General features: G+C 41.2%; 1 protein-coding gene across 1 annotated transcript in view; it reads left to right on the forward strand.

The window, feature by feature from the left end:
* The window catches only part of GABRG3 (gamma-aminobutyric acid type A receptor gamma3 subunit), a 612,547-nt gene that overhangs the window by 14,176 nt on the left and 573,359 nt on the right, over positions 1-25,012 (forward strand). The window contains exon 3 of the mRNA XM_030571105.1: positions 17,654-17,721. Within this exon, the coding sequence (XP_030426965.1) occupies positions 17,654-17,721 (68 nt within the window). The remainder of the gene's footprint in view (positions 1-17,653; positions 17,722-25,012) is intronic.

Consider the following 25,012-nt stretch of genomic DNA (forward strand, 5'->3'; position numbering starts at 1 on the left):
TGGGAAATATTTATAGTTTAAAAAAAATCAAGTTTTTGTAAAAAAAGAAAATTTAATCAAGACAATTCCAGCAAAAATGAAATCTTATTGCCATCATTTCTTTTTTTTTGTGGGAACAAAAACTATTTCCTGACCAACTCTAACAACTTTCATCATATTTCAACACAAAGAATATTTCTTAAAACCACATTCATCAATTTTCTCAGTCACATAGTATTCCTGCAACAAAATGTCTTACCCCAGCCCCCCAGGGAACTACATTTTGCAGAACACCATGGTCTCAATTCACGAAGGAACTTAGGCATGCAACACTCAGCATCACTACCCTGAACTTTTAGGCACCTATAAAATCAGTGGAATTCACAAATCCTACAATAGGTGCCTACACTCCCTATGCAATGAATGGGGAGAGAAATGGGGCTAAAAATGGGATTCACAAAAGCCAGCACACGAGGTAGCTCTTCACCTCAGATATCCAGTAAGCGATGCGAAAGCAAGCAGGGTGCCTTAAGCTCAGAGAGTTTGGCACCTAAGTCAAAGCTGGAAGGAGGCACCTCCCTCTTCTTGGGAGTCTCAGCTGCAAACACTCTCTTGACCTTGCCTGTGGTTGTTAGCCCTCTCATGTAACTTTTAGCCTAGTGCTTAGGGTACTCATTCGGGATGTGAGAGATCCCCAGTTCAACTCCCTCCTCCACCTCAGGAAGAGAAGAGATTTGAACAGGGATCTAATACCTCTCACTTGAGTGCCCTAACCATTGGGATATAGAATGGGGCAAGGGGCGCCCTCCATCTCTCCTGTTGAAACCATTCCACTGTGGATAAATAATGAGAACCCTTAAGCTAGCCAATGGGAAATGCTGACCAGAGAGGTGTGTGCTAGCCCCACCCCTCTCTGAGTCCAGCACCTCAGTCCAGGTTGCAAAGAGGCACCTATTTCTGCTAGTGAGTCATGAATTGAGGGGAACATGAGTATTTGGTTCCCTCCCCTAAATCATGTTTGGAGCTCAAAACGATACAGATGGGGGAAGACTCCCCCTTCTAACCTGTTACCTAGTGCTGGGGTTCTCAAATGTCATTGTACCATGATCCCCTTGTGACAACAAAAATTACTACACGACTCCAAGAGCAGGGACCGAAGCCTGAGCCCATTCGAGCTGCACAGCCCCTGGTGCAGGGGAGCAAAAACCAAAGCTCGAGGGCTTCAGCTGCAGGCAGGGGGCTTTGGCCACAGCCTTGGGTGGTGGGGCTTGGGCTTAGGCTTCGGCTTCAGCCTCGGGAGGAGGGGCTCAGACTTCGGCCCTGGGGCCCAGCAAATCTATCACCAGCCCTGGTGACTTCATTAAAACGGGGTTGCAATCCACTTTGAGGTCCCAACGTACAATTTGAATACCTCTGGCCTAGTGGATAAGATGTAGGAGATGCCTAGCTCAATTCCCTCCTCCTCCTGTGGGGGAAAAGGGATTTGAATGGGGAAGAATCAACTAACTCTGAACTACAGAGTCATTCTAACTCTAGCCCACTTAATAGTTAAATAAACAATTATTTAATTAAAAATGGAACATCTTCAACAAGAAAAATGGCCAACAGGAGCTGCTGGAAGCGGCACGGACCAAGGGACATACTGGCCCCTGCTTCCAGCAGCCCCCATTGGCGTGCATCAGTGAACCGCGGACACTAGGAGTCACGATTGGCCAGACCTGTGGATGGGGCAGGTAAAAAACCGGCCCAGCTTTTCCTACACAAGCAGCAACCTCAATAGGAGAAACACTGCTTTAGGTGCCTACAAGATTAGGCGGCAGCTAAGCAGGAGTTTTGTGAATCTCAGTGATGTCTAAAAATGGAACCTAAGTGCCTTTGTGGATTGCCCCTAAAGCTACTAGTTAGAAATTCCCATGGCTCACAGCCACCATGCACGGGGGTGGGGGGTTTCATGTTTTCTAGCACTTGACCAAGGATTTAAAAGGATCAGTTCTTGCCACGTGCAAAGGTGGCCTTGTCTACGTGAGATAGTTTATCACCTTGGTTTATTATATCTCTCCTTCACAAGTGCTGGCTTTTTAAGTTGTCTGAAGTTGTAATTAAAAAATGAAAAGTGGGCAAGAAATTGACTTCAAGACAACTCATTCATGAATCCATTTTAGCTGAGACAAAACAAGAATGGCTTATACTGATTTTACAAATGTAGTTCATGAGGGCTGTTTAAAACATGGGGACCATGCTATTTTTAATTAGCAAATTTGAGTCTTGCCCCACTTATGTTAGCATTGGTATTAATGGAGCTAGGTAGACAGTCCAACAAGAGCAGACTGTCGATTTTTCAAGGCCAAATATATATATATTTAAAAAAAGACTCACTACCTCATGCCACCAATGTCTGGGTCCCCATCTCCTTTACATAGGTGCTGGCACTCTGGATGCCTCCTTCATTCCCTTTGTATATTTGAGCCTTCACAGCTTCTGGTAACCATCCCTTGGATACCCATGAGTCCAAACCAGTGTGCTCCATTTAAAAGTAAAAATGTTGGCTTCTTCTGTCAGCCCCACAGACTCAACCTGGATTAATAGTCAAGCTTGGTTCTTTCCTCCCCGCGTGCCTTTTTATGACTAGTATGAGAGTTTCTGCACGCAGAATTAGCCCCTTAGACAGCTGTGCAACTCCCATGTGCCTTTAGTGGGTTTGCACAAGTCTAGCTAATGGAAACTGGTAAGATGTTCTGTTGATGAGGTGCAAGGATGAATCAGATCCATCTCTGTCACTCTTTGCTGTGCAGACTTCACAAGGGTTTACAGGAGAAAAAAGCATTTAAAAACTTCTGATTGTAACTAAAGTAAGCAGTTTCTGAAGACACACAGAGAGCAGATCTGTTAATGGAGAAGACGGCACTTTGACTCAGTCACTCTTTAGACTAGAACTGCATTTTAAGCACTATACAAATTATAAACTTTACTGCTCAAGTTATACTGGAGTCTTTCCTGAACCTGTTCAGCCTTCCTGGAGTGACAAACAGAAATGCACCCTGAAGTGCACTACAGAATACTGCTTCTATATGGTTTGCCTCTATTTCTGTCAGCTGCTGATTGCCACACCTGATTCTTTAAATCAGTTCCAGCTATGCTGTCCCAGACATAATGGTAGGGAGCTGCTGACTGCATCACAGATCAAAATATTTTCTAAATCATATTGGAGAGACAGCTTTTCCATATCTCTGTCTGAGCAGATAAAATTATTACTCACCAGTGTTAGTCTTCTCTTGGGGCCTCCTATGACAAAAACAGACAGCATTGAGGCATCCCCAACCAGGAAGCAAGGAGACATGAGTTGTCAATCCAGGATTGCATATACACATATAGAGCAAGTAAGTGTGTAAGTACTAGAAATGCTATTGTGACACTATCTGGAGTGATTCAAGAGCAAGAGTGTCAACCCCAGGGCAGACTGTTAAGAAGCAGAGCAATGACCTTAAACGTTTGGTATGTTCTATAATGAGATTTCACCAACCCAGTCATAAGTGTGTACTCCCAAAGTACGATAACAGTCTTACCATGGAGCCACAGACAGTCCCCCTTGGGCATTCTTGTCTATCTTGATACATGGGCAAGCTTGCTTATGAGATATGGTCCCTTACACCAAAAATCACAACAATATTCAGGTCACTCCCAGTCCCAAAGGACCGCCACTTACCTGTGGTCAATTGTATCTCAGACCTCAATCCAAAGTCAACACCTGTAGCTAGCCCTGTAATAAACGAAAGATTTTATTAACTAAGAAAATTAATTAGTTATTTACAAGATTAAAGAAGATAATCCAGACACACAAATAAGTATCACTCTTAACTTTCAACAAATAATAGAAACTTCTATCATAAACAGACTCCAAATCAGTGTTTCTCAAACTGGGGTTGCCGCTTGTTTAGGGAAAGCCCCTGGGGGGTTGGGCTGGTTTGTTTACCTGCCCCGTCTGCAGGTCCGGCTGATCACGGCTCCCACTGGCCGAAGTTCGCCACTGCAAGCCAATGGGGGCTGCTGGAAGCAGCGACCAGTAAGTCCCTCGGCCCACGCCACTTCCAGCAGCTCCCATTGTCCTGGTGCAGTGAACCGCGACCAGTGGGAGCCGCAATCTGCCGGACCTGCAGACGGGGCAGGCAAATAAATCTGCCTGGCCCGCTAGGGGCTTTCCCCACACAAGCAGCGACCCCAGTTTGAGAAAAGCTGCTCTGTATGTCCTTTGGGGCTAACCCAGCCAGAACAGCCAGAGGTATTTTGCTTATGCTTGGTGATTCTTGCCCCCTTGCAGTCCAAGCAGCAAAGAGAACCAAGTTTCTCCTTGTCAGGGATTTTTATTCCCTTCATCTCAGAGCCCAAACTGATGGGATGAGTTCATATGCAGATCTCCCCTTCTTAGAGAGAGTGAGGAATGCAATCAACAAGGCCTCTGTCCTTTGATGCTACACAATGGCTCCTTTGTTTTCAATGGGCTTTTTTTTGTGTGCAGGATGAGTCTTTTACTTTAATTAATGCTTTTTTTCCTGTTTGGTGAGTCATACAATTAGAGGTTTACAATGCAAATGTTTGCTATTGCTCTATAACATGGTATACAGATAAATGAGACTAATGCATGAAGCACCTTGCAAACCATTCATAAGATCTAAACACTAAACACATTCTTATCAATTTAACATCTATTTTAACACAGGTAAGCCAGATTGTTTTCCACCTATGCATTTGTCAGTGTTCAGTGAGGCCTGGGGCCTTAGCATGAGCTGGCATCTGGTCTGCCAGCATCACAGATATCAAGAGAAATCTTCATGTGAGAAGAAGAGATGGAGTTAAGATTTTTTTTTAATATAACGATTACAGTAGCACTTAGGACCCTGAGCTCCATTGTGTTAGGCACTGCAGAAACACAGAACAAAGATGGTTTCTTTCCCAAAAAGCTTGCAATCTATGCAAAGTAGCATTTAGGGTGCAGGAACGAGTGAATGGAGAGAACACTCAAGTGTCATTTGTGCTCCATGGATAATTCACATGCAGAGACACTCCTGGAAAGTTTGCTAGAGTGTGAGATAGAATGACATTCAAATAGGAACAACCTGAGAATCTTGGAGGGAAGAAAAATGGATTTCCCAGACATCCCTTGCAGAAGATTTACTGCCTGGGATCCCTAACCAATAATGGTAAAAACAACCTCAACATGCATAACAGCAGCAGCTATATTTTGCAATGGAAGGTCTATGAAAGGGCTAAACTGGGAAATAATTACCCTGGGCAAAGCACCTGTGTGTTCCTCATGTTTGACATAGCACTCAAATTATGTTGGTAAAAATCAGTATAAGCTATTCTTGGTTTGTCTCAGCTACAATGGATTAATGAATATGTTGCTTCAAAACCAATTTGATGTAAGAAAGTCCAATTTTGTAAATCTAAAGACAATAATTAAGCCCAGTAAATTGAGCATTGCATAAATAACTGCTGATGGATACACATTGGATATTGGTATTGTTTAGAGAAGTTATTGAGAACTGGAAAAGGTTCCTGTGAGTCAGCAAAATGTGCTGACATCATCATTTTATATAAATGTGTATGACCCATTTGACCCTAGTTTAACACAAAACACATTTTGTAAAATCTCAATCTGGTGTAAATCATAATAGCTTCATTAAAGCCTGCAAAATAAACAAAAAGCTTTTGTCCTTTAGTAGAAATATGGGGTATGTGAAAGGTAAAACTCATGCAGTTGGTGGAGCTATGCCCATTTATATCAGATGAGGACCTGGTTTGAATGGTACTGCATATTACAACATGTGCCAGCCCTTTTGAGAGTGTGCCTGGCACAGGTTATGTTACCATTTAGGACAATGTGCTAGATTGCAGCTGTTTGGTGAAGGAATGATGGGTTTACCAGGCATGAGATGCTTGCTGTACAATAGAATGAATAAGAATGTTGAGTTCATATGTAATTCATCTGGTTGATGGGGTTTTATTAGATTGTAAGCTACGAAAGAGATCAGTGACCTGTGCTCCTAATCAGAGGTGATTCCTACAACCAGAGCTTCTTAAAACAAAAACAAACAAAAGAAAAATCAGAAAAGGTCTTGCTATGTGAAAGTAAATGTAAATAATACTTAATCCTACATCAGATTGGGTTACTCGGAGCTCTCTGTTTCTAGGTGATGACTATCTCGGTAAAAGTACTGTATAAGTTAAAAAGTTTAAATATTCATTATCCTTATTTTCTTAAATACCATTCTGGCTATGGAAATATGGCAGGCACTTATCGTCAGCCAAACTCATAGACTCAGCAGTTGTAGCCATTCTGCGGTTAAGGCTGAGCATGACAGCTTCCCATTATATACAGGATTTTTACTATCATTCCATTGCTTCCTAAAAATAAATCAACCCCCTAAATGTTTATATGCTGCATCTTAATCTCAGTATAGAGTGTTTCTTGGGACATTTGGTTAAAATCAGAAAATGTGTGGTATGGTGGTGACATGCACCACACTGAAGTAAGCTTTTTCCCCAAAAGCATTTTCCTTTGTGACTGCCTGGTCCATGCTAATTTTTCCTAGTGCAAAGATGCACTCTTATAGGAACATAAGAACATAAGAACGGCCATACTGGGTCAAACCAAAGGTCCATCTAGCCCAGTATCCTGTCTACCGACAGTGGCCAATGCCAGGTGTCCCAGAGGGAGTGAACCTAACAGGTAAAGATCAAGTTATCTCTCTCCTGCCATCTATCTCCACCATCTGACAAACAGAATATAGGGACACCTCTCCTAACCCATCCTGGCTAACAGCCATTAATGGACTTAACCTCCATGAATTTATCCAGTTCTCCTTTAAACACTGTTATAGTTCTAGCCTTCACAACCTCCTCAGGCAAGGAGTTCCACAAGTTGACTGTGTGCTGTGTGAAGAAGAACTTCCTTTTATTGGTTTTAAACCTGCTGCCCATTAATTTCATTTGGTGACTCCTAGTTCTTATGTTATGGGAGTAAGTAAATAACTTTTCCTTATCTAATTTCTCCACACCACTCTTAATTTTATACACTTCTATCATATCCCCCCTTAGTCTCGTATTTTCCAAGCTGAAAAGTCCTAGCCTCTTTAATCTTTCCTCATATGCGACCCATTCCAAACCCCTAATCATTTTAGTTGCCCTTCTTTGAACCTTTTCTAGTGCCAGACATTTTTCCCTCTTAGGCAGTCCATTCTTGGAAAAAAACTAATAGTTGCTGCCCTAGAGTAGCCATTGTGCAATTGGGCCAGAAAAAGGTGGAACACTTTATATTAATTTTAAATAGTGAGAATTACTTACATATAATATTTTAAATGTTTGTAAATGTTTCTATTGGTCGACTTCCTTTCCCCCCTTTCATTCCTGCCCACTGTGTGTTGTCCCCATATTCCACCCAGGTATAGCTCCATCCACACCACATGACCGCCTGTGGACTTGCTAAAGTCTGCAGGAGGGAATCCCCATCTTGTTGGACCTCGTACGAACTGAGAGGAGGGAGCCCTTCTTATGGATATTGTAGCAGGGCAAGCACCCTGCTCCAGAGAGAAAGGGTTAAAACCAGCTCTGGGAAAGGGCTGCCCCGAGGAGCCAATCAGGCGAAGGCAGGTAGAAGCCAATCCAGGCCCAATGGGGCTGGTATAAAAAGGGCTGTTAGTAGGAGACAGGCAGTCTCACTCCAGCCTTGGGGTTGGAAGGACTGGATTGCCTGGGAGCACAGGGTACCTTCAACAAAGTAGTGCCAGGGAAGGGGCAGGCTAAGCTGGGGAGCTCAGGCCTGGTGACCTCCCAGCCTGAGGCCTGGCAAGAAGACCTAAGTAGGTACTGGGGCTGCAGGGAAAGGCAGCAGGTCCAACCCCCTAGCCAGTGATGAGTGGCCACTTCAGACTGCATCTAGCCCCAGGGGATGGGGCTAGATGAAGACTGGCAGTGGATCACTGAGGTGAGGTGGGCTCAAGGCAGTGGGGCTACCTGGGCAAGGGGCAGCATCCCAAGGTAAAGGGTACTGTATTCCAGGAGGGATGTGAGGCCCACATGTGGTGGAGATAAAGGGACTGCAGAGGGGCAGGTAAGGGCAGGGAGAAACCAGCCAGAGGAGAGCACTCCTGAGCTGGATAAGCTAATTCCTGGACTGACCAGCGGGAGGTGATGTGGCAGTGAGTCAGCAGCCTTGCTACAGATATATATTCCCCAATACATGTAAACTTCTAAGTCTGATTCAAAAACTAGTAAATTTCATGCCCACCCACAAATAATTCATTAAAAATATTGTTAAGGGTGAAAGTGGATTTTAATGGATTCTTGAGTTTTTTCCCCTGAAAAAAATTACTTTCTGTACAAAAATTCTTCAACTCTAGAAATCTCAGAGGTTAGGAAGTCTAGAAGGAACTTGACCCACCTAGTTCTTCATTCCCATTTAATCCTTCACCATCATCTCACTTGCTTTACGTTACACAGCCCATTTTGCACCCTACAATTAAAAAAAAAATGTAAGTAATGGTCAAAGTACCAAATTACTTTGTTGGGCCAGGCATCCTTTGGCAGTGTAACAAAACTGCACACAGTGGGTACTCACTGTAAGAACATTACTGCAGCACTTAATGTTCCAATAAGCCCCATTTATCAAGCTATGTTTACTAGGCTGGGATAATAATGACCACATAAAGTATGTAATATCTATGGCCCTGATCCACAAAGGTACTGAGGTGCCTAAACCCAGATTTAGGCACCTAAATCCAAGTTTGGGCTTCACAGTAATACATGAAACTCCTGTTGATCTTGGCAGACACTTATACTCACTTGGTGTCTACAGTGGCCTGTGCCTGGGGGTCCCTGGAGAAATGGGCACCCTGACCTCACTCCTCAGCAGGAGTGCCGAGTGGGTGGGGGAAAGCCCACGCGCCCTGACCCCACTCCCTGGCAGGAGTGCCAGGTGGGAACTGCAAGCAGAAGGTGTAAGGAGGGGCCCCTTCTTGCTCTGGCCCAAGGCCCCACAAACCCGTAATCCACCTATGAGTGCCTATGTTTTCAGGGTAAAAGTTCCTTTACCACCTAAGGTCTTGTCTACATGATGCAGCAATGTGCACTAGAAGGATGTGAATTATAATGTGCACCAATATGAAACGCACTATCAACCTGAGTAGACCCTGCTAAACCAAAAGCTCCCTAGTATGTGTTAATATCAATACATTGGTGTGAATTAGAATTCACATCCCTCTCTTGCACTATGTAGGTAAGTCCCAAGTTTCTGCTCCTGTGCCTGCCCGCCCACCCCCAGGAACTCAATAAGTGCATGCTCAGGTGTTTAGATGCCTATATCCTTCCAAAGCTCAGCGCAATCTGTGAACCGGGGATGAATGAGTTTGAGGCCCAATCTGGTAGGCTTGCTCAGAGGCTGCTGATCAGATCAGGTCCCATTCAAAATATAGTGGAAGGAGGAGCTGCTGTTGCCCATCTTATAACTTTTAGCTCAGTGATTAGAGCATTTACCAGGGATGTGGGAGACTCAAGTTGAATTCTCCCATTTCTACCAGAGAGGGAGAAAGGATTTGAGCAGGAAGTCTCTATGAGGGGGTGTTCATCCCACACCACTCCTGAAAGGGTTAATGAAGTTCAGAGAGGACCAATTAGTGTGATAGGTCCCACATGAGAGGATAAGTCAGGGAGAGCAACCCCTGACTGGAGGATGAAGCTCACCTGAGCAGGTATGGGCTGGGCTAGTATAAAGCCAGGAAGCTGCCACAAGCAAGAACTGTAGTGAGCATGTTTGCAGCCCCTTTCTCTGTGTGTTAGAGAGGGAAGGAGGGAACACAGGAGAAGAGTAGGGCCCTTAGAGCCTGGTCCTGAGAGAGGGGTGTACCCTGAAGAGAGAAGGATGGAGAAGAGAGCCTGTGAGTAGGAAGCAGGCTGGGGAGTGAGTGGAGAGAGAGCGAGCAAGTGTGTGCTGTAACATTGGGTTAAAAGTTACAAGGCGAGTGGCACTACCTCCTCCACTGACCATTTTGTATGAGGTGACCTGGGCACCTAACTCATTCCTGCAAGAAACTACCTAGGTGCCTAAGCTGTCTGATTCCAGGAGCCGGGTTTCCACTTGTGGATAGCTCAGTAGAGATAGGTACCTACCTACAGCTAGGACTTAAATGCTGATTTCTGAGGGAGGGGTGGGGCTGAGAACACTGCTCCCTCCCCACCGGTTGGTATCTCTCATGTGCTAGTTTAGGCAGCTCCCCACCTAGCATGCTGGCTTTTGTGGATCCCATTCTAAGATGCTTATTTCTCCTTATCCAGTGCATAGGGACCCTAGGTGCCTAAGTCAGCCTGTGTGGATTGCAGTGTTACTTCTGTGATTTTTCTAGGTACCTAAAGGTTAGTCTCTGACACTCCCTCTTGCAATGCTTTAGCCTTTTTTGTGGGTGTGGGCCTACAACTGTAACGTTAATGACCATTTCCTCTCAAAAGCCCTGTGTCATCAGAAAGACCCCAACACTTCAATTACTGAATGGAAAAAATAAATTATGGTCATGCTGATAATGGGGAAAAATCACAAGCACCCTGAGACAAGATGGATTGTCTCTACAGATCATGGGAGCTGGGCTATAAGGCATCATTTAGTAGGCATGATGACTTTGCAAGAAATATTAGCATCTGAGTTCACTATTAAATACAGTCATGCAGAATGATCTGCACTCAGCTAGTTCTCATCCAAATGACACCCCTGGCCCATTTTCCTATTTCTCTTTTTTATCTTCATTACTGCTCCCTTTTCTCATGGAAATTCACTGTGCTACTCAGACCCCCCCTGCATCATCGCTGTAGATTTTACTGTGATAAAAACTACAGCTACATATTTCCAGTAAGCAATACTTTAGGAGTAACCTGGAAGGGGGCTTCCACCACACAACACTGTCTCAGAGTCTTTCAGATGAAGGTCTTCAGTCCATGAAGGCAGAGTTCCATGCTTGGACTGTAGGCAATGGAAGGCTATGCCCCCTACTCCTTGTCCAAAAGTACAAACTCCTCCTACAAATGAAAAGCAAGTCAAGAATTCTGAGTTAAAATCATAGTTTTTCTCACTAGCATTCCCACTGATATCGTCAAGCTGTCTAGAATGGCTTAAACTGTGAGTGCCAATTTCAGGGGTGACTGTTAGAAATCAGGACACAGACGCCAAACAGGCTGTGAGTTCTGTACTTAAATTTTTTCAACCAACTAACAAGTGCGATCTCCTCAGGCACTATTACAACCTTAACATGGAGTCACAGACAGGCCCCTTGTGCACTCCAGTCTATCTTGTCACCAAAGCAAGTTCACTTTTGTGACAAATGGTTCTTTACATCAAAAATTGTAAGAATATTCAGGTTACTCCCAGTTCCAAAAAGACCAGGCAATTGCATCCTAGATACATCATCAAAGACAATCCTAAAGATTTATTAACTCAGAAAAGAAATAAGTGTTGTTTACAAAGTTAAGGCAGGTAAGCATATATGCATAAATGAGTCAGTCTTAGATTTCAAAGATGTTAGAAGCTGCTGTAATATGCAGGCTTAATATCTCCTTTAGGGCTAACCCAAGCTACAAAGCTGGGGATCTCTTGCTTATGCTTAGAAGTCTGACCCTCTCCCTGAAGTCCAAGGAACATAGGCATAATTTCTTCTTAACAAGGATTTTTATTCCCTTCCTCCAGAGTTCAAGCTGTGATGCAATGAGTATTTGTGCGTGTCTTCTCTTCCTGGGTGTTGTGGTGGGGAAGCAATCAACCAAATATTTTGTCCACTAATGTTTTCAGCAGTTAGTCTGGTGTCTATGGGCTTCCTTTTGTTGGGCAGGAGATGACACCTTTTGTTGTAAACTAGTATTTCACACTTGGTATAATGCTCCTCGCCTGACTCTGAGGGTTTAGAGTTTGACCAAACATTTTTATAGTTACAGAACAAACATTTAAATATTACCTTAAAACATGTGACACAGATATTATAATAAGTAAGATCAATACATGCAGCAACTTAGAAGCATTTCATAAAGTCTAAATATTAAACACAATTTTATAAGCCTAATACCTACTTTAACAGTACTAACACACAGGCAAGCAAGAATGGTTTCCAGCTTTGCATTTGTCCATGTTCAGTGAGGCCTAGGGACTTTGGCATGAGCTGGTACCAGGTCTGCCAGCATCACAGATGTTTTTGCTGGAATGGGATAACTTGGTGCAAAAATATAGAGGTGAAGTCTTGAGCTGTATGAGTGAGTAGGTATCCCACATTGCCCAACACCATTTAAAAATTAGTTATACTTACTAGACATATTCTTATAAAGACATTTTGGTAGAGGTAGCAACTTATTTTAAAGGGACAAACATGTAACTATATGAGAATACAGCACCACTAGAGACAGACAACATTTTTCAGATGAATAATTTATTTTCCAAAACCTGCAGTTTTGGACTGACTGAAACAATCCACTGATTTGACTCAAATCTGCTAAATAATTGTGGAAAAACATATTTTCAGGCTAGATTCACAAAAGGATTTACACCAATTCACAAAACAGGAGGAGGGGATGGTAAAGATGATTTGCCAAAAATTAAAAAAAAATGAATTCAGGTTGAATTGTTTTTTATTTTTTTGGGAACTGCCTGTGAACCAAAAGTCAGTCTTCCAGCTCTAATCATTACTCAATCATAGGGTAATTATTTAAACTACAACCTTAGCACAGTTTAAAAGTGGCAATGTATGTGGTAATTAGTTAGTCTTTGAATGATCAGATAATTTGGAATATTATTACAGAATAATTTTCAAGAGCATCTAATTACTGTGGGTCTAATCCTGCTAGTATTTTGCATGCAGAGCTCCTGTAAAAGTTTGACACCTTGGAATACAGATTGATTTCTGGAACTAGGATCATATAATGTTTATACATTGGTTACATGATTATATGCACTCTTTAGGAATAAAAACATAGCACTTTATTTTAAACAAAAATGATTTAATTACTGATCCATAATATTTGCATCAATGTCCTGAAGAAAGTGTAGGATAACTTAAGATTTGGACTGTTTGACTAATAGAAAAAATAAAAAGTGGACTTTTAATAATATTAAAAGCTTTATTTTTCATGGACATTTTAACATTCTGAAATATTTCACCTAGCTCTATTCATGTTAAATAAACTTCCAGTGGGGGAGATTTCTAAATATTAAATATTCATGAGCCCTGTGCAGCAGCATACATTTTGTCTCCATAGATTTCAAATATGGAGATTTTTGTGGTCTTTCTGCAGCTTTCTGTAGAAAATACCCAATTATGGTCTCATGTTCATGGAATTACTGACATGGGCACAACAGCTGAATGGCAGCCACAAAAGAGTCTTAAGATCTTTAAGCAGCAACATTCTCTAAAATACTAAATTAGAAAAATAAGTGATCAGAATCTTATACCTTTCAGTTTTCCTATGTGCGACAAAGGGCGAAGATACTTAGAGAAAAGAATAGGCTGTAAAATAGAGATTTAAATTTGCCATCTAATTAGCCATCATGACCTAGGTGTCTGTCAACAGTACAACATAAACCCAGCTTAATAGAATTTGAGTTAGCAGAGCCTGGATTTGAGCACCTACAAATTTGTAACCCTAGATTAGGAATTGTTGAACCCTTGGTCCCAGCCTGGGGCTCCAGCATCTACCCTGCACTAGGTGGGCCCCAGTCCAACCACCCATATCCCAGACTTCCTAGGATCCTCACAAAATGTGGCTGCTCTACATTTGTTCGTGTTGCAGTGTAGGAAAACTCGAATGTCCACTAAACCTTACTGTCCAGAGGACAAAACATTGGTCCATGGGATTGGGGGATACTTCTAGGCAGACTTCCAGAGTACAAGTCCAATGGGCTGCATCTACACTGCAAAGGACTATGGTTTGAATCCTGGGTCCTGGCTTGGATTCACCACCCCTGTGGGGTTCTGGGACCATAGGTCTTAACCCTGGGTTAGCATGATCTGTGTGTAGAGAGAAGGGGGGGTAGTCTTGAGCCTGAGTTCAAACCCTGGTTTTACGCTGCAGTGTAGACTTATCCAGAGCCCAGTGAAGTGAGTACGAAGTTTTTCCATTGACTTCAATGGGCAACCAAGTCCATGCAGTATAGGTATGTCAAATTTTGCTGGTTTTATACCAGTGTAATTGTAAAGTACAACTTCACTGAAACCAGTGGATGTATGTCTCTCTCACACTGGTATGAATGAGAGTAGAATTTCTCTCTGCAGTGATATTTGAAGGGAATGGGAATTGCATAATATATACCAGAGATCAGCAACCTTCAGCATGCGGCCTGCCAGTGTAAGCCCCCTGGCAGGCCGTGCCAGTTTGTTTACCTGCCACATCTGCAGGTTCGGCCGATCGCGGCTCCCACTGGCCACAGTTCACTGCTCCAGGCCAATGGGAGCTGTGGGAAGTGGCGCAGGATGAGGGATGTGCTGGCCACTGCTTCCTGGAGCCGCAATAGGCCAGATCTGTGTAATCGGCAGATAAACAAACCTGCCCGGCCTGCCAGGGGACTTACCCTGGAGAGCCGCGTGCCAACGGTTGCTGATCCCTGATATATATGTTTGGTACTTTCCTGACATAACCTTAATTTTTCAGATATTTCCATCAGCTTTAAAAATTCCGTTTAACACTAATATGTTTGAAAATTAAAAATACATATGGTAAGCAATTAAATAACACTAAATACGATAGTATGGCAGTACTTTGTCAGCATTACGCTGCTGTAATTTGGACTCATTTGTGTTGTCTTTTAGCAAAAGTAACTGCCATAGAATAAACAATGTGTCAAAAAACTTCATTTGAGAACGCTGATATATCTCTTGACAACCTTTAATCACACGTCTGCATATGATATAGACATGATTCTGTCTGGAATTTCCCTAGGTTTTTGACAGCTCTTTAGAACTATTTCTGACAAAACTGTTCTGAGGAGTGGGGTATCATCTGTAATCTTACTGTCCATTTTTAGTGTGGTATGAAAATGTTGGTTGCCTGCTCAAGGTCTGTGAGGTCTGATTATTTTTTAGTACAAGAAAGAAGGCTCCGTCAGCAGCTCAAGAGCTCCAGATAAGGCTAAATCAATCCATTAAGATGGGCATTTGTAAACACGCAATTATACAGCCAGAATGGAATAGGGTTACTGAAATAATTGCTACTGTAACTCTTTCCTTCTTTCCATTAAACTCAGTTTAGTTTTGAAAATTAATGTAAGAAGAATTTTTGCATGCATTGTGTATAGAAACAGTTCAGACCCAGCTGGCTTTTTCCTAACATAATACACTTTTTTCAATGCAATAATCCTAGAACCTTCAATTTCAGAAGGCATTGGGTATCCCTGAATTAAAGTCCTACCATAACAAATCTAAAAATCTGTACCTGAGGGGATTTTGTCTATGACCATTTCTAACCATGAGTCATCCAGGCTCCACAGAAGCTATGCTTTTTAACAGAAGAGCCAATTACAATTCTATTAACATTTATAGAAACAGTATGTGGCACTTGTATCTTCTGCCACTACCAAGCAAAACAATCTAGTTCCAGGGAGCATCCTATCTTTTCCTATACTAGGAGATGTAACAGTGTAGCAGGCTCCTTTAATTTTGTAATTAGGAGGGTTTATGGGGAAATCTGAGTCTGGACCCTGACTTTCACTGACTTGACATCAGCAGTCTTCTTCTTAATTCTCTTCTGTTTATAAACCACCTGGATCATTCACAAAACATAGGCCACATTCTCCACTGGTTTAAATGGGCCTTTTATGCCAGCAGATTATTTGGCTCAGTTTATTTAGTAAATTAATTACTTATAGCATATTTATATAAATACAGTTTAACTAAAATGTGGATTCAAAACAATGAATGATCTTTTAGTCCCCAGTCGTACAGAGATTGATATGCCTAGCCTGATACACTTTGGCTAGTTCCACTGACTTCAGTGGAACTACTCATGTGTAATGTTGAGTATGTGCATATGTCTTTGTAGTGTTGGGGTCTTGTTGCCCACATATAATATCTAAATAAAACTGCTTGTGCTTCCCTGCTACTTTCAATCTTTACCTAAATTATGTCAATTGTAGCTTTCTACAGTTCTACCTATTATTGCATTTTGAAGCCAGTTTCCTTGCTAGGAGCAGTTAGACTCCTATTTTGTTATCAGCTGGGTACAATTAGAGTTACATTAATCAGTTGTGTTTGTTCAGCTGAGTTCAGATTTCCTTTTGATAGCTGTAGGCAGGATTTGAATTTTATCACCATAAGTCAATTCTTTAGACAAAATTCTGACCTTAAATAACCCAAACTGTAACATACCACATTTTTCTAACAGTTTAGAACCACTTTATGAATTATAGACAGGGATTATTGTCTTTGGGTTTCTATTTCTGCTCATTTTAATGTTTGTCTTTTGTATTTTCATAGAAATTTCTGCTTTTACAAGTTTATTGTAATAGTGATTGAAAGGAATTGGTTATTTCATAAGTACTGAAATAAGCACAACTTTAAAAAATAGCTCAGCACTTTTAAAGCCTCATTTATTGTTTGTGTTCTACATGCAAGATAATACTACATATTATCTACATTCTAGACAATACTTAGTCCTCCCATGAATGCAGAGACTGGATTCTATGCCTATAATGGGCTAAATTCAGAAAGGTGATATAAGGTAGGATCCCTTAGAGACAGTAATTATCATACAACTGGTATCTGAATTGGTGTAACTTGCATGCTGAGGACATAGAAGAAGGTGTAAGTTAAAGTAGGATGGGAACAACCCACTTAAAGTACCCCTACCTTATTTAAAGCTTGGCTTCTAGCCATGTAACCTATACCAGCGCTGATGCTCTTAGTCATCAGTAGAGTGCGGTAAGTAGTGGCTTTAAGGTGGCCTGTTAATTAACCGAATCACGTCTCAATTTAGCCCCGAGTCTGAGGAAGCCTAAGACCTTGTTTACATGAGAGATCTGCACCAGCTTATCTAAATATGGTTTTAAACCAATTTAGTAAAACCAGTGCAAAAGGCTATCTTATGTGGGTTTAAATCAGGCTTATCTTGGGTTAGTTTAAGTCAGTTATGAATCAGTTAAATCTAAACAAAAAGAGGTGGGAGGGATTGCTCTGGCTGAACAAAATCAGTTTAAATAACTGATTTTTTAGTTAAACTAGTGCAACTTTCTTGTGTAGACAAGACCTAAGTCTAGAAGGAGTTTCCTGGGGTAGCCAAGCACATGGGGGAAGACGATGTAGGTTATACGAAGAGCAGACTGGAAGAAATTGTAAGCTGAATCAGTTTGGACAGCTTATAGCCTAGTTTCTGAATCTGGGCCACTATGTAACCACAAAAAATCTGTTTTCCATACTGGTACTGAGATAAACAGAGATCATAAAGAGAAACTTATCCAGGCTATAATTTACAGCATGGAGCACATATGCAGCAAGCATAATAGAAAGGAACCTTGCCAGTTCTTCAAAATGTATGAGCTGTTTTGCTTGTTAGTTTTTTTGGTTTTAATCAAAGATGAGTATCTGTAATTATGAAAAAGTTTAACATGAGGAGCTGTGTCCTACACAGGGTAATATTAAATGCTGCCTTTTTTTTTCTTCCACAGTAAAACCAACAGTTATTGATGTTGACATTTATGTTAACAGCATTGGCCCAGTGTCATCAATAAATATGGTAAGTGTCTTGCTAACAAGGATTTTGTCTGGACTGCTTGTCTTGGCATCAATACTTGCTGTTGAAGGGGAGGGGGGAATAGAAATGTCACTAGGATATGATGTTTTGGTTGAAAGCAGTGAGAAATAAGTCAGCAGACACAGTTCTACTTTTCATACATAGTTCTACTTTCGTGTCTTTCCTAGGAGAAATAAACCAACTCAGCAGTATCATGCTGAGTGCTGCCTGTCATAAAATGCTGTTATATCTTGAATGATAAAATTATGATGTTCAGAAAGACACGTATGAAACAAGCCTGTTTCCAGGAAAATGTTGCAAGTGATGCTTAAATAATATCGTTTAGGACTACAGGAAATTAAAATTAAATAGAAACATTTCTATGTACAGTTAATTAATGTTCATCTTAAAAAATAAGCCAGGTATTCGCAATATGTCCCTGTATAGAAATATATACGTAAGATTTGGCTTTAAGTGTCGAGTTAACTCTGGTCAAAATCAGTATTAACTATATCAGTGCATTTATTTACATGAGTTTATCAGATCTCCAGTGTTGTACTATAAATCAATGAGAGAATAGTGTCCTTCATTTTTCCCCTTGAGCTTTAGGGGAAAAAAAGGTCATCTTTAGTTGTACTAACTGTCGGAAGGCATGGGAGACACTGCTCGTGTGTCTGATACCACTGGTTTATGCTGGTTTATGCTGGATCATAGAAGTAAAACTCTCTTCTAGCTCACTGTTAACAGATGGTTTAACGTACAGGAAAGCGCTCAGTTTTTGCAGTGACAAATACTATAAATTGTGCTTCTTTATCTTGATGTTGACATAATTACATAGGCTTGGATTGTTTTTGTGGCACAACTTTTGGCTTCAATTCACGGATTCCAAACACTCTCTGTTGTGTGGAAGGATGAATTTTGTCCTAATGTGGCTCAGAAATAGGGGCAGGAATTGCAGAAAGAAGGTTTGCTAATATTTAGATCTGCTCACATCTAAAATCCCCTACTTAAATTCTTCAGGGCAGACACTTGGATTTCCATTGTGTGTGTTCAAAACTTAGCCAACGACCCAAATTTGATTGCACTCTGTGCGGTGCAACTGTAATATAAATATTAAACAATAAGTGTAATTGTTCTTCTAGTTTACTGGGGAGGGGAGCTGAGTTTTGAAACCATTGTTTGGAGTTTGAATGCCAATGCCTTTTTTCAACTGCTTGTTAATATATATTTTTTAAAAGATCCAAACACGGGACTCTCAGTGCAAATGGGAGATTTGGCAAGTGAAGATGGAACAAATAATCTGTACTGGGAACATCTCATAGCGTCACACTCTGCGAGAGAGTGAAACATTTGGTTAAATTTCTTCACTTGAAGCACAGAACGTGAAACAATGGAGGCATCTGTGTTGTTCTTAAATTGGTAATTATCTTCCCTCTAACTACAATTCAGAGGAATGTGTCTACAGGAAGATCTCTTCTGCATGCATTCCTCTGGCTCACATTACTGCAGTATGCATCTTGTGTGTGCCCTGCACAAGGGGAATGAGAAAAGTGAACAACTGACTTATTAGGTTGGAAAGGTTTATTTAGTTCCTCTTCCTTGCTCTGAACTGCTGGAGAAACAGCTGTATCTTCTGTCACAAAATACTTGGTTTAACTAAATTTTATAGGAACTGCCCAAACTAAGGGGATGAAGTACTTGGAAGTTAATTTATGCTATGATATAACCATGCCTGGCTTACTTAAGCTTTAAGCCCAAGTTCAGAGTACCTCATGAAATTCTGGTGAGGAAATACATTATGCAGTCAGTTATTTTTAAAAAAATCCTCAAATGTAGCTGGGTAATATTTGGAGTGTGACTGGCATGTTTGATATGTATAAAGTAGGTTGTTTTCATGTAACTATACAGAGTTACAGACAACATAGCCTTGCTAGGTGTGGTAAGTAATCCATCTATATAAAATACAGTAGAGCAATAAGGGAAAACACCTAAAGCTATGTTCAGTAGAGCAAGAAGATGACTGAGCTTGTATTGGGGGATAAATAGATAAGGTTTGAGGAGCAGACCAACTCAGGAAAAGCACCATTCTTGTCATCATGAGCACACACCTCCAGCTCTTTCCTTGGTTCTCAGCATGACAATGGCTTCCAGCCCTCCATCACACAGTTGTCAAGTTAGTAAATACTGGGCTACTCTGTAAAGGTAACTGCCAAACAGTTTCTTACTGGGCAAAGAAAAGCAGGTTAAATTAGGTTCCATCAGCCTCAGTATCTCAAGCATGAGCTCACCAACAGGTGGCGCTTTTGTCTTCCAGTCATAGCCCTTTATTGCTTTTTATTTAACCTGCACCCAGGGCCCGCGTCTCCATTTAGGCAACCTAGGCAATCGCCTAGGGCACCAGGATTATTGGGAGGTGGCATTTTGCCAGGGGGGCCGGCAGGCGGCTCTGGTTGACCTGCCGCAGGCACGCCTGCAGCAGGTCCACCAGAGCCCCGGGAGCAGCGTGCTGGGCGGCGAAACGGCCGTGCGCCTAGGGCGCCAAAAATGCTGGCGCTGGTCCTGCCTGCACCACTCTGAGGTTATATTGCTCTCCTAGAGCTCAAATGCCACTCATGTGTATATCAAGTTTCATCTGTGATTTAATCCTGTACATAAAATCTAGCGGGGTAAAACCCTCTTCCTTAAATTACAAAGCAATCTGAGCAATGGATGTTCAATTGAATATCTGAGCAAATTTTGTAGATCAAGTTATGTTAGAAGTACATACCTTTGTCCTGCTTCTGATCAAACTTTAATATAAATGCAAATTTACTTTTCAGTCACATGGAGAAATAATGAGGAAACACCTGATGAAACATGACTACTACAGAGACAGTATGAAATTAATTGAGTGTGAATACTTGTGTCCATGATAGGAAAGCGAATCCACTCAGCCCAGGGCTGGAGTCCTATTAGATATGTGAAGGGGAGGAAATATCACTGGGGATCCCCTTAAGGAATCTTCCCTGGGGGCAGAGTTTGTCCTCTGACTGTGGAGTATACCCAGAGACACACCTGGATGTGTCAGGAGGTGAAGGTCACCTGCTTGGAGGCTTTGTGCCCCCAGCAGCCCAACTCCAACCCTTCATTCACTGCACTACCAGTGCTTCCCCAGCTGGCCCCTGGATCTCCATTAAAGGATCGGAGGATCCCCACAATGGAAAGGGCCATGGTGAAAAGGTAATACAGCTCCAGGCTGTGCTCCTTTCTTAAATCTCCATGAGAGGTAATCATCCCTGGCTCTAATGCCATTAAAATGGGGCTGGTCCTCCTCTGCCCACAGAGTATGGATTAGAGGTTGGGGACTAAGCAAAAGAACTAATATAAATTTCCTGCCCATAACATGAACTAATAAAGCTGAAGCTTTAGAAAATTTCTGATTGCAATATTTGGAACTACTTAACTCGGTGTAGGCATGAAACCAACCAGCAAGATCCATTTTTATATATTACCCCTTTGATGTGAGTTATAAACCATCTAGGTAGACTTGGAATGGGTAGGGATTAACTATGTAATTAGTGGTCTGATGGGTGCCCCTCAAACTGAAGTTGAGTAGTCTACTGTATTTATTGCATCTGCATGTAATATAGCCCAAAAAACAGTTCCCACAGTTTAAACAGTCATTTAAATAGTCTGCAAGGTTGATGTATTTTGGCTGAAAACAGGCATAGTTAGGAGCAAGATACTGATTAGCCCTGAGAGTGCAATGGTGGGAAGGCGGCCTTCCCTTTCTTTGTGCCCTTGCACAGGAGGAAAGCAGTATTGCACAATACTGCAGTCCTTGTGCTCTCCTGACTATAGGGTTGTTCAAAGCTAGTGTCAAGAGCAGCAGTGCCATCCCTAAAAGAAAGTTTTTGAGGGTCAGCTACAGGCCAAGTCCTTCTGTTTGTTTACTAATCCCCAACTATTCTCCCATGGGTCTGTCAATGTGGCTTCTATTTTATAGATACATATGTGTGTGTAATATATAAAATATAGACCATATAAAAAGAGTGCCTCTGTTGGCGTCTGATCTTGGACCTCTGTCTCCTGCTCTTAAAACTACAAAGGAAGAGGTTCCAGTCAGGGGTTACTACAACTTCAAGCTGTAGTGAGTGGAGTCCTCACAGAGCTGATGGGACAATGACCCCTTCCCACTTGCAGATCATAGGGTCAGTGCCACAGAGGGTCCTATCAGATCTGGGTCAGTGCCACAGAGGTGATTTCCCTCATTCTATGAAGGCAGTGGATCTGTGTGTCCAGGGCCCCTCAGTAAGAGGGATCTTTGGGTGCAATCTGGACAGAGCTAATATTAACTAGCAGAGGAATTACTGAGCACAGTCAAAACAGAAAGGAGAAGTTGAGGATAGGTGGAAAAGCAATCCAATGGAGTGATGCAGAAAGTTTGTCCCAGGTGGCATTAGCTTCAAAAAAGAATTTTTCCAGCAGTAGAAGGCTTATGTAAAGTGACAGTAGTAACCAGTGCTACACAAAAGTACTTTGAAATGTAGAATCTCCACACCCATCTAAAATCTTCAGGGCAGCATTTTTTTAAAAAAGTCAATTTTATAAACAAGTCATACTGGGAAAAAAGGAACATGAACTGTGATTGTTAAAAGATATATCAGCTGGCTACCTAAGAAATTGCTCAAGGCATTTAAAATATAAAACCACATTAGAACTTTCCATGTGATTATTATATCCCTTTAACTTTATTAGCCTATCTTTTTATACAGATAAGTTACAGAAACCCATCACTGGCCACTTCATGATGAAATGTCATTAGAGATTCTGACTTGTGAGATGTGGTATTGATGTCTCACAGGAACTTATTCAAGTTTTACAGTTATTTAAGAGCATTACTATGTCTTAATAAAAAGAATGAGTTTAGAAGATCCCCCTGCTAGTGAAGCATGCTAACTTTCATTAACATTAGGACCATTCCTGTTTTTTTTTAAATGTTTCCTTTATGTTTGATGTTTCAAAGTATAGTTTTCAAATTCCACATCACATATTTTAAAACCTTAAAATATGTAATCAGTTTTAGGGCTACATTTTCAAAATGATGCTCAGGAAATTGGTGCATCTGCATCAAGTCCCATTCTTTTCAGTAACAGCATAGGGCAGGTATAGTCAATAGGCAGATCATAGGGCAAAATCTGGACAGTCAGAAGCTTTTGAATGGACCCTGAAATCTTTTTATTTTACTTATTATTTTTTATATTCTCTGAAGTTTGAACCTTGACTGTAGTTTGACCAAGAAATTTGGACTTTGACACAAAATAGCCTACCCTAGCATAGGGTTATAAGCTGCTTTATACATGTTAAAGCTTAAAGTGGCACCACACAGTGCATTTTCTTCAGGTATGATTTAGGCTTGTGCCTGAATGAATTAGAAATGGAGAAAGTTGAAGTTGAGACATAATTCAGGAAACATACTTGAATATATTGGTTATTCTCCAACATCATCTTCAAGAAGCTCAGTAAGGCAGAAAGAAACACAGTACTACCCTATAGGCAATTCAGTCCCTATAAAACCAAATCAGGTCTGTGTACACATAGTGGGCACGCCTAACTTTGTTTAGCATCTGAGACTGGATGAGGTCCCAGCCCGAGATGAAAAAAGGCTGCAGCTCTACCTCTCTCTAGCTCTAGCACCCAAAATCTTATTTCAGTGCAGCTGCATGTAAAAAACGTGTTTGAGAATGTGAGGAACCTATATTTATCTATTCATAAAGTTATCGCTTATCCATTGGATAAATGCTTACTCATTTATTCTCATACAATTTGAAAATATAATTTTTGTAGTGTTCTTTTGTGCTTTTTATCACCTTCTTTTTGTCCACTGTCCAGTCTGCTTCCCCATATCTTTATGTATGCTCTATTTCCTCTTTGTTCACAGTTTAGTGTTAGAGAATAAAGCTAATCCTTTACACATGTATGCCCTTTAATGTATTGATAGACTCCTTTGAACTGCAATTTCAAAGTCCCCACATCTCACTTTTCTTCTCCACAGACACCCTAGGTATTTTTGTAAAGATGTTTGAAAATAGAGTCTTGCCTCTCAAATACTATCTGTGGCTTGTAATGAAGTCTGAATTTCTAATTGCATGTTTAGTCTCTACACCTGTTTACTCAAAGTAAATATACCATTGAAGCATTTGCAACTATGGAAACATCATCTGCCCAATTTAATGTACTAAAACAAACCTCTTTTCAAATACAATTGCAATTACAGCTGTGTTCCACCCTACACCTCTACTGAGTTTTTTTTAAAAAATATATAACATAATTTCTTTATAGGCATCTGTCATAGTTCAGAGCAACTGTGCCTGTATTTTCCCCTCAGTGGTCCAGACAGGGCAACTGTTCTCAGGCTTCCAGCTGCTGCCTTTCTGGATGGAGACTTATGTCTTTCCCCCTTCAGACTGGTGTATTTCCAGGCTTCACAGTTCCCTGACTTTACTGTTATTCTCTGCACAGACAGGTTACTCGTGGACACCTGCTTGTTTTTTCTTCAGAAATGATTAACAGGTCTAAATGCTACAGTTATATGGCACCACACAGCACTTTTTGTACAACCCTCTTTTATTCTTAGGTAAAAAGCATTGCTGAAAAAACATATTAAAAGAATCTAAACATTTTAATAAGCTTAACGGAATTCACCTCTACCCTAACATGGATTCTGGCAGGCGCAGTTTTTTCCAAACCTGCTCTAAGAAATGGGGCCCTCCAGGGACTACAGATACTGTCCGTTTGCAGCCAGTTTAAAACCAGGCTATTTATCCAAAAATCCTTTTTGTTTGTTGGTCCCTGGAGAATCCACTTTGAACTAGTATACGCAAACCTCACCAGGGGGATGGCTTCAAAGTATGTAAGCATCACCCTCCTACTAGAAAGAATACATACAACTATGCTTGTGTCACTGTATTTTTAATGCAATATACCCCAAAGTTATTAACTTTAATTCAGTAAAATTCATTTTAATTTCATAAGGTTGGTTCAGGATATTACAGGAATCTGTCACAGCTTCTTTTAGATACAACCTCTACAGCAGAACTACTCTGCGTCAGTCAATATCCTGCAGCTTGGAGTTTCATTTTCTCTGCAGAGGTCTCCCTCCATTTCCTACTCACACAGTGACTACTTGTGGGAAAATTGGTGGTTGATTGGTTTGTTTTACTTAATGAGTTCAGCTCATGAAAAATGCTGGAGGCCTTGTTCTAAAATAAACTTGATGTATAGTTCATCAAATTTTCAAGCTTCTGTTCTGGAC

The sequence above is a fragment of the Gopherus evgoodei genome, chromosome 1 (assembly GCF_007399415.2).
Source record: "Gopherus evgoodei ecotype Sinaloan lineage chromosome 1, rGopEvg1_v1.p, whole genome shotgun sequence".
In the NCBI taxonomy this organism is placed as follows: Eukaryota; Metazoa; Chordata; order Testudines; family Testudinidae; genus Gopherus; species Gopherus evgoodei.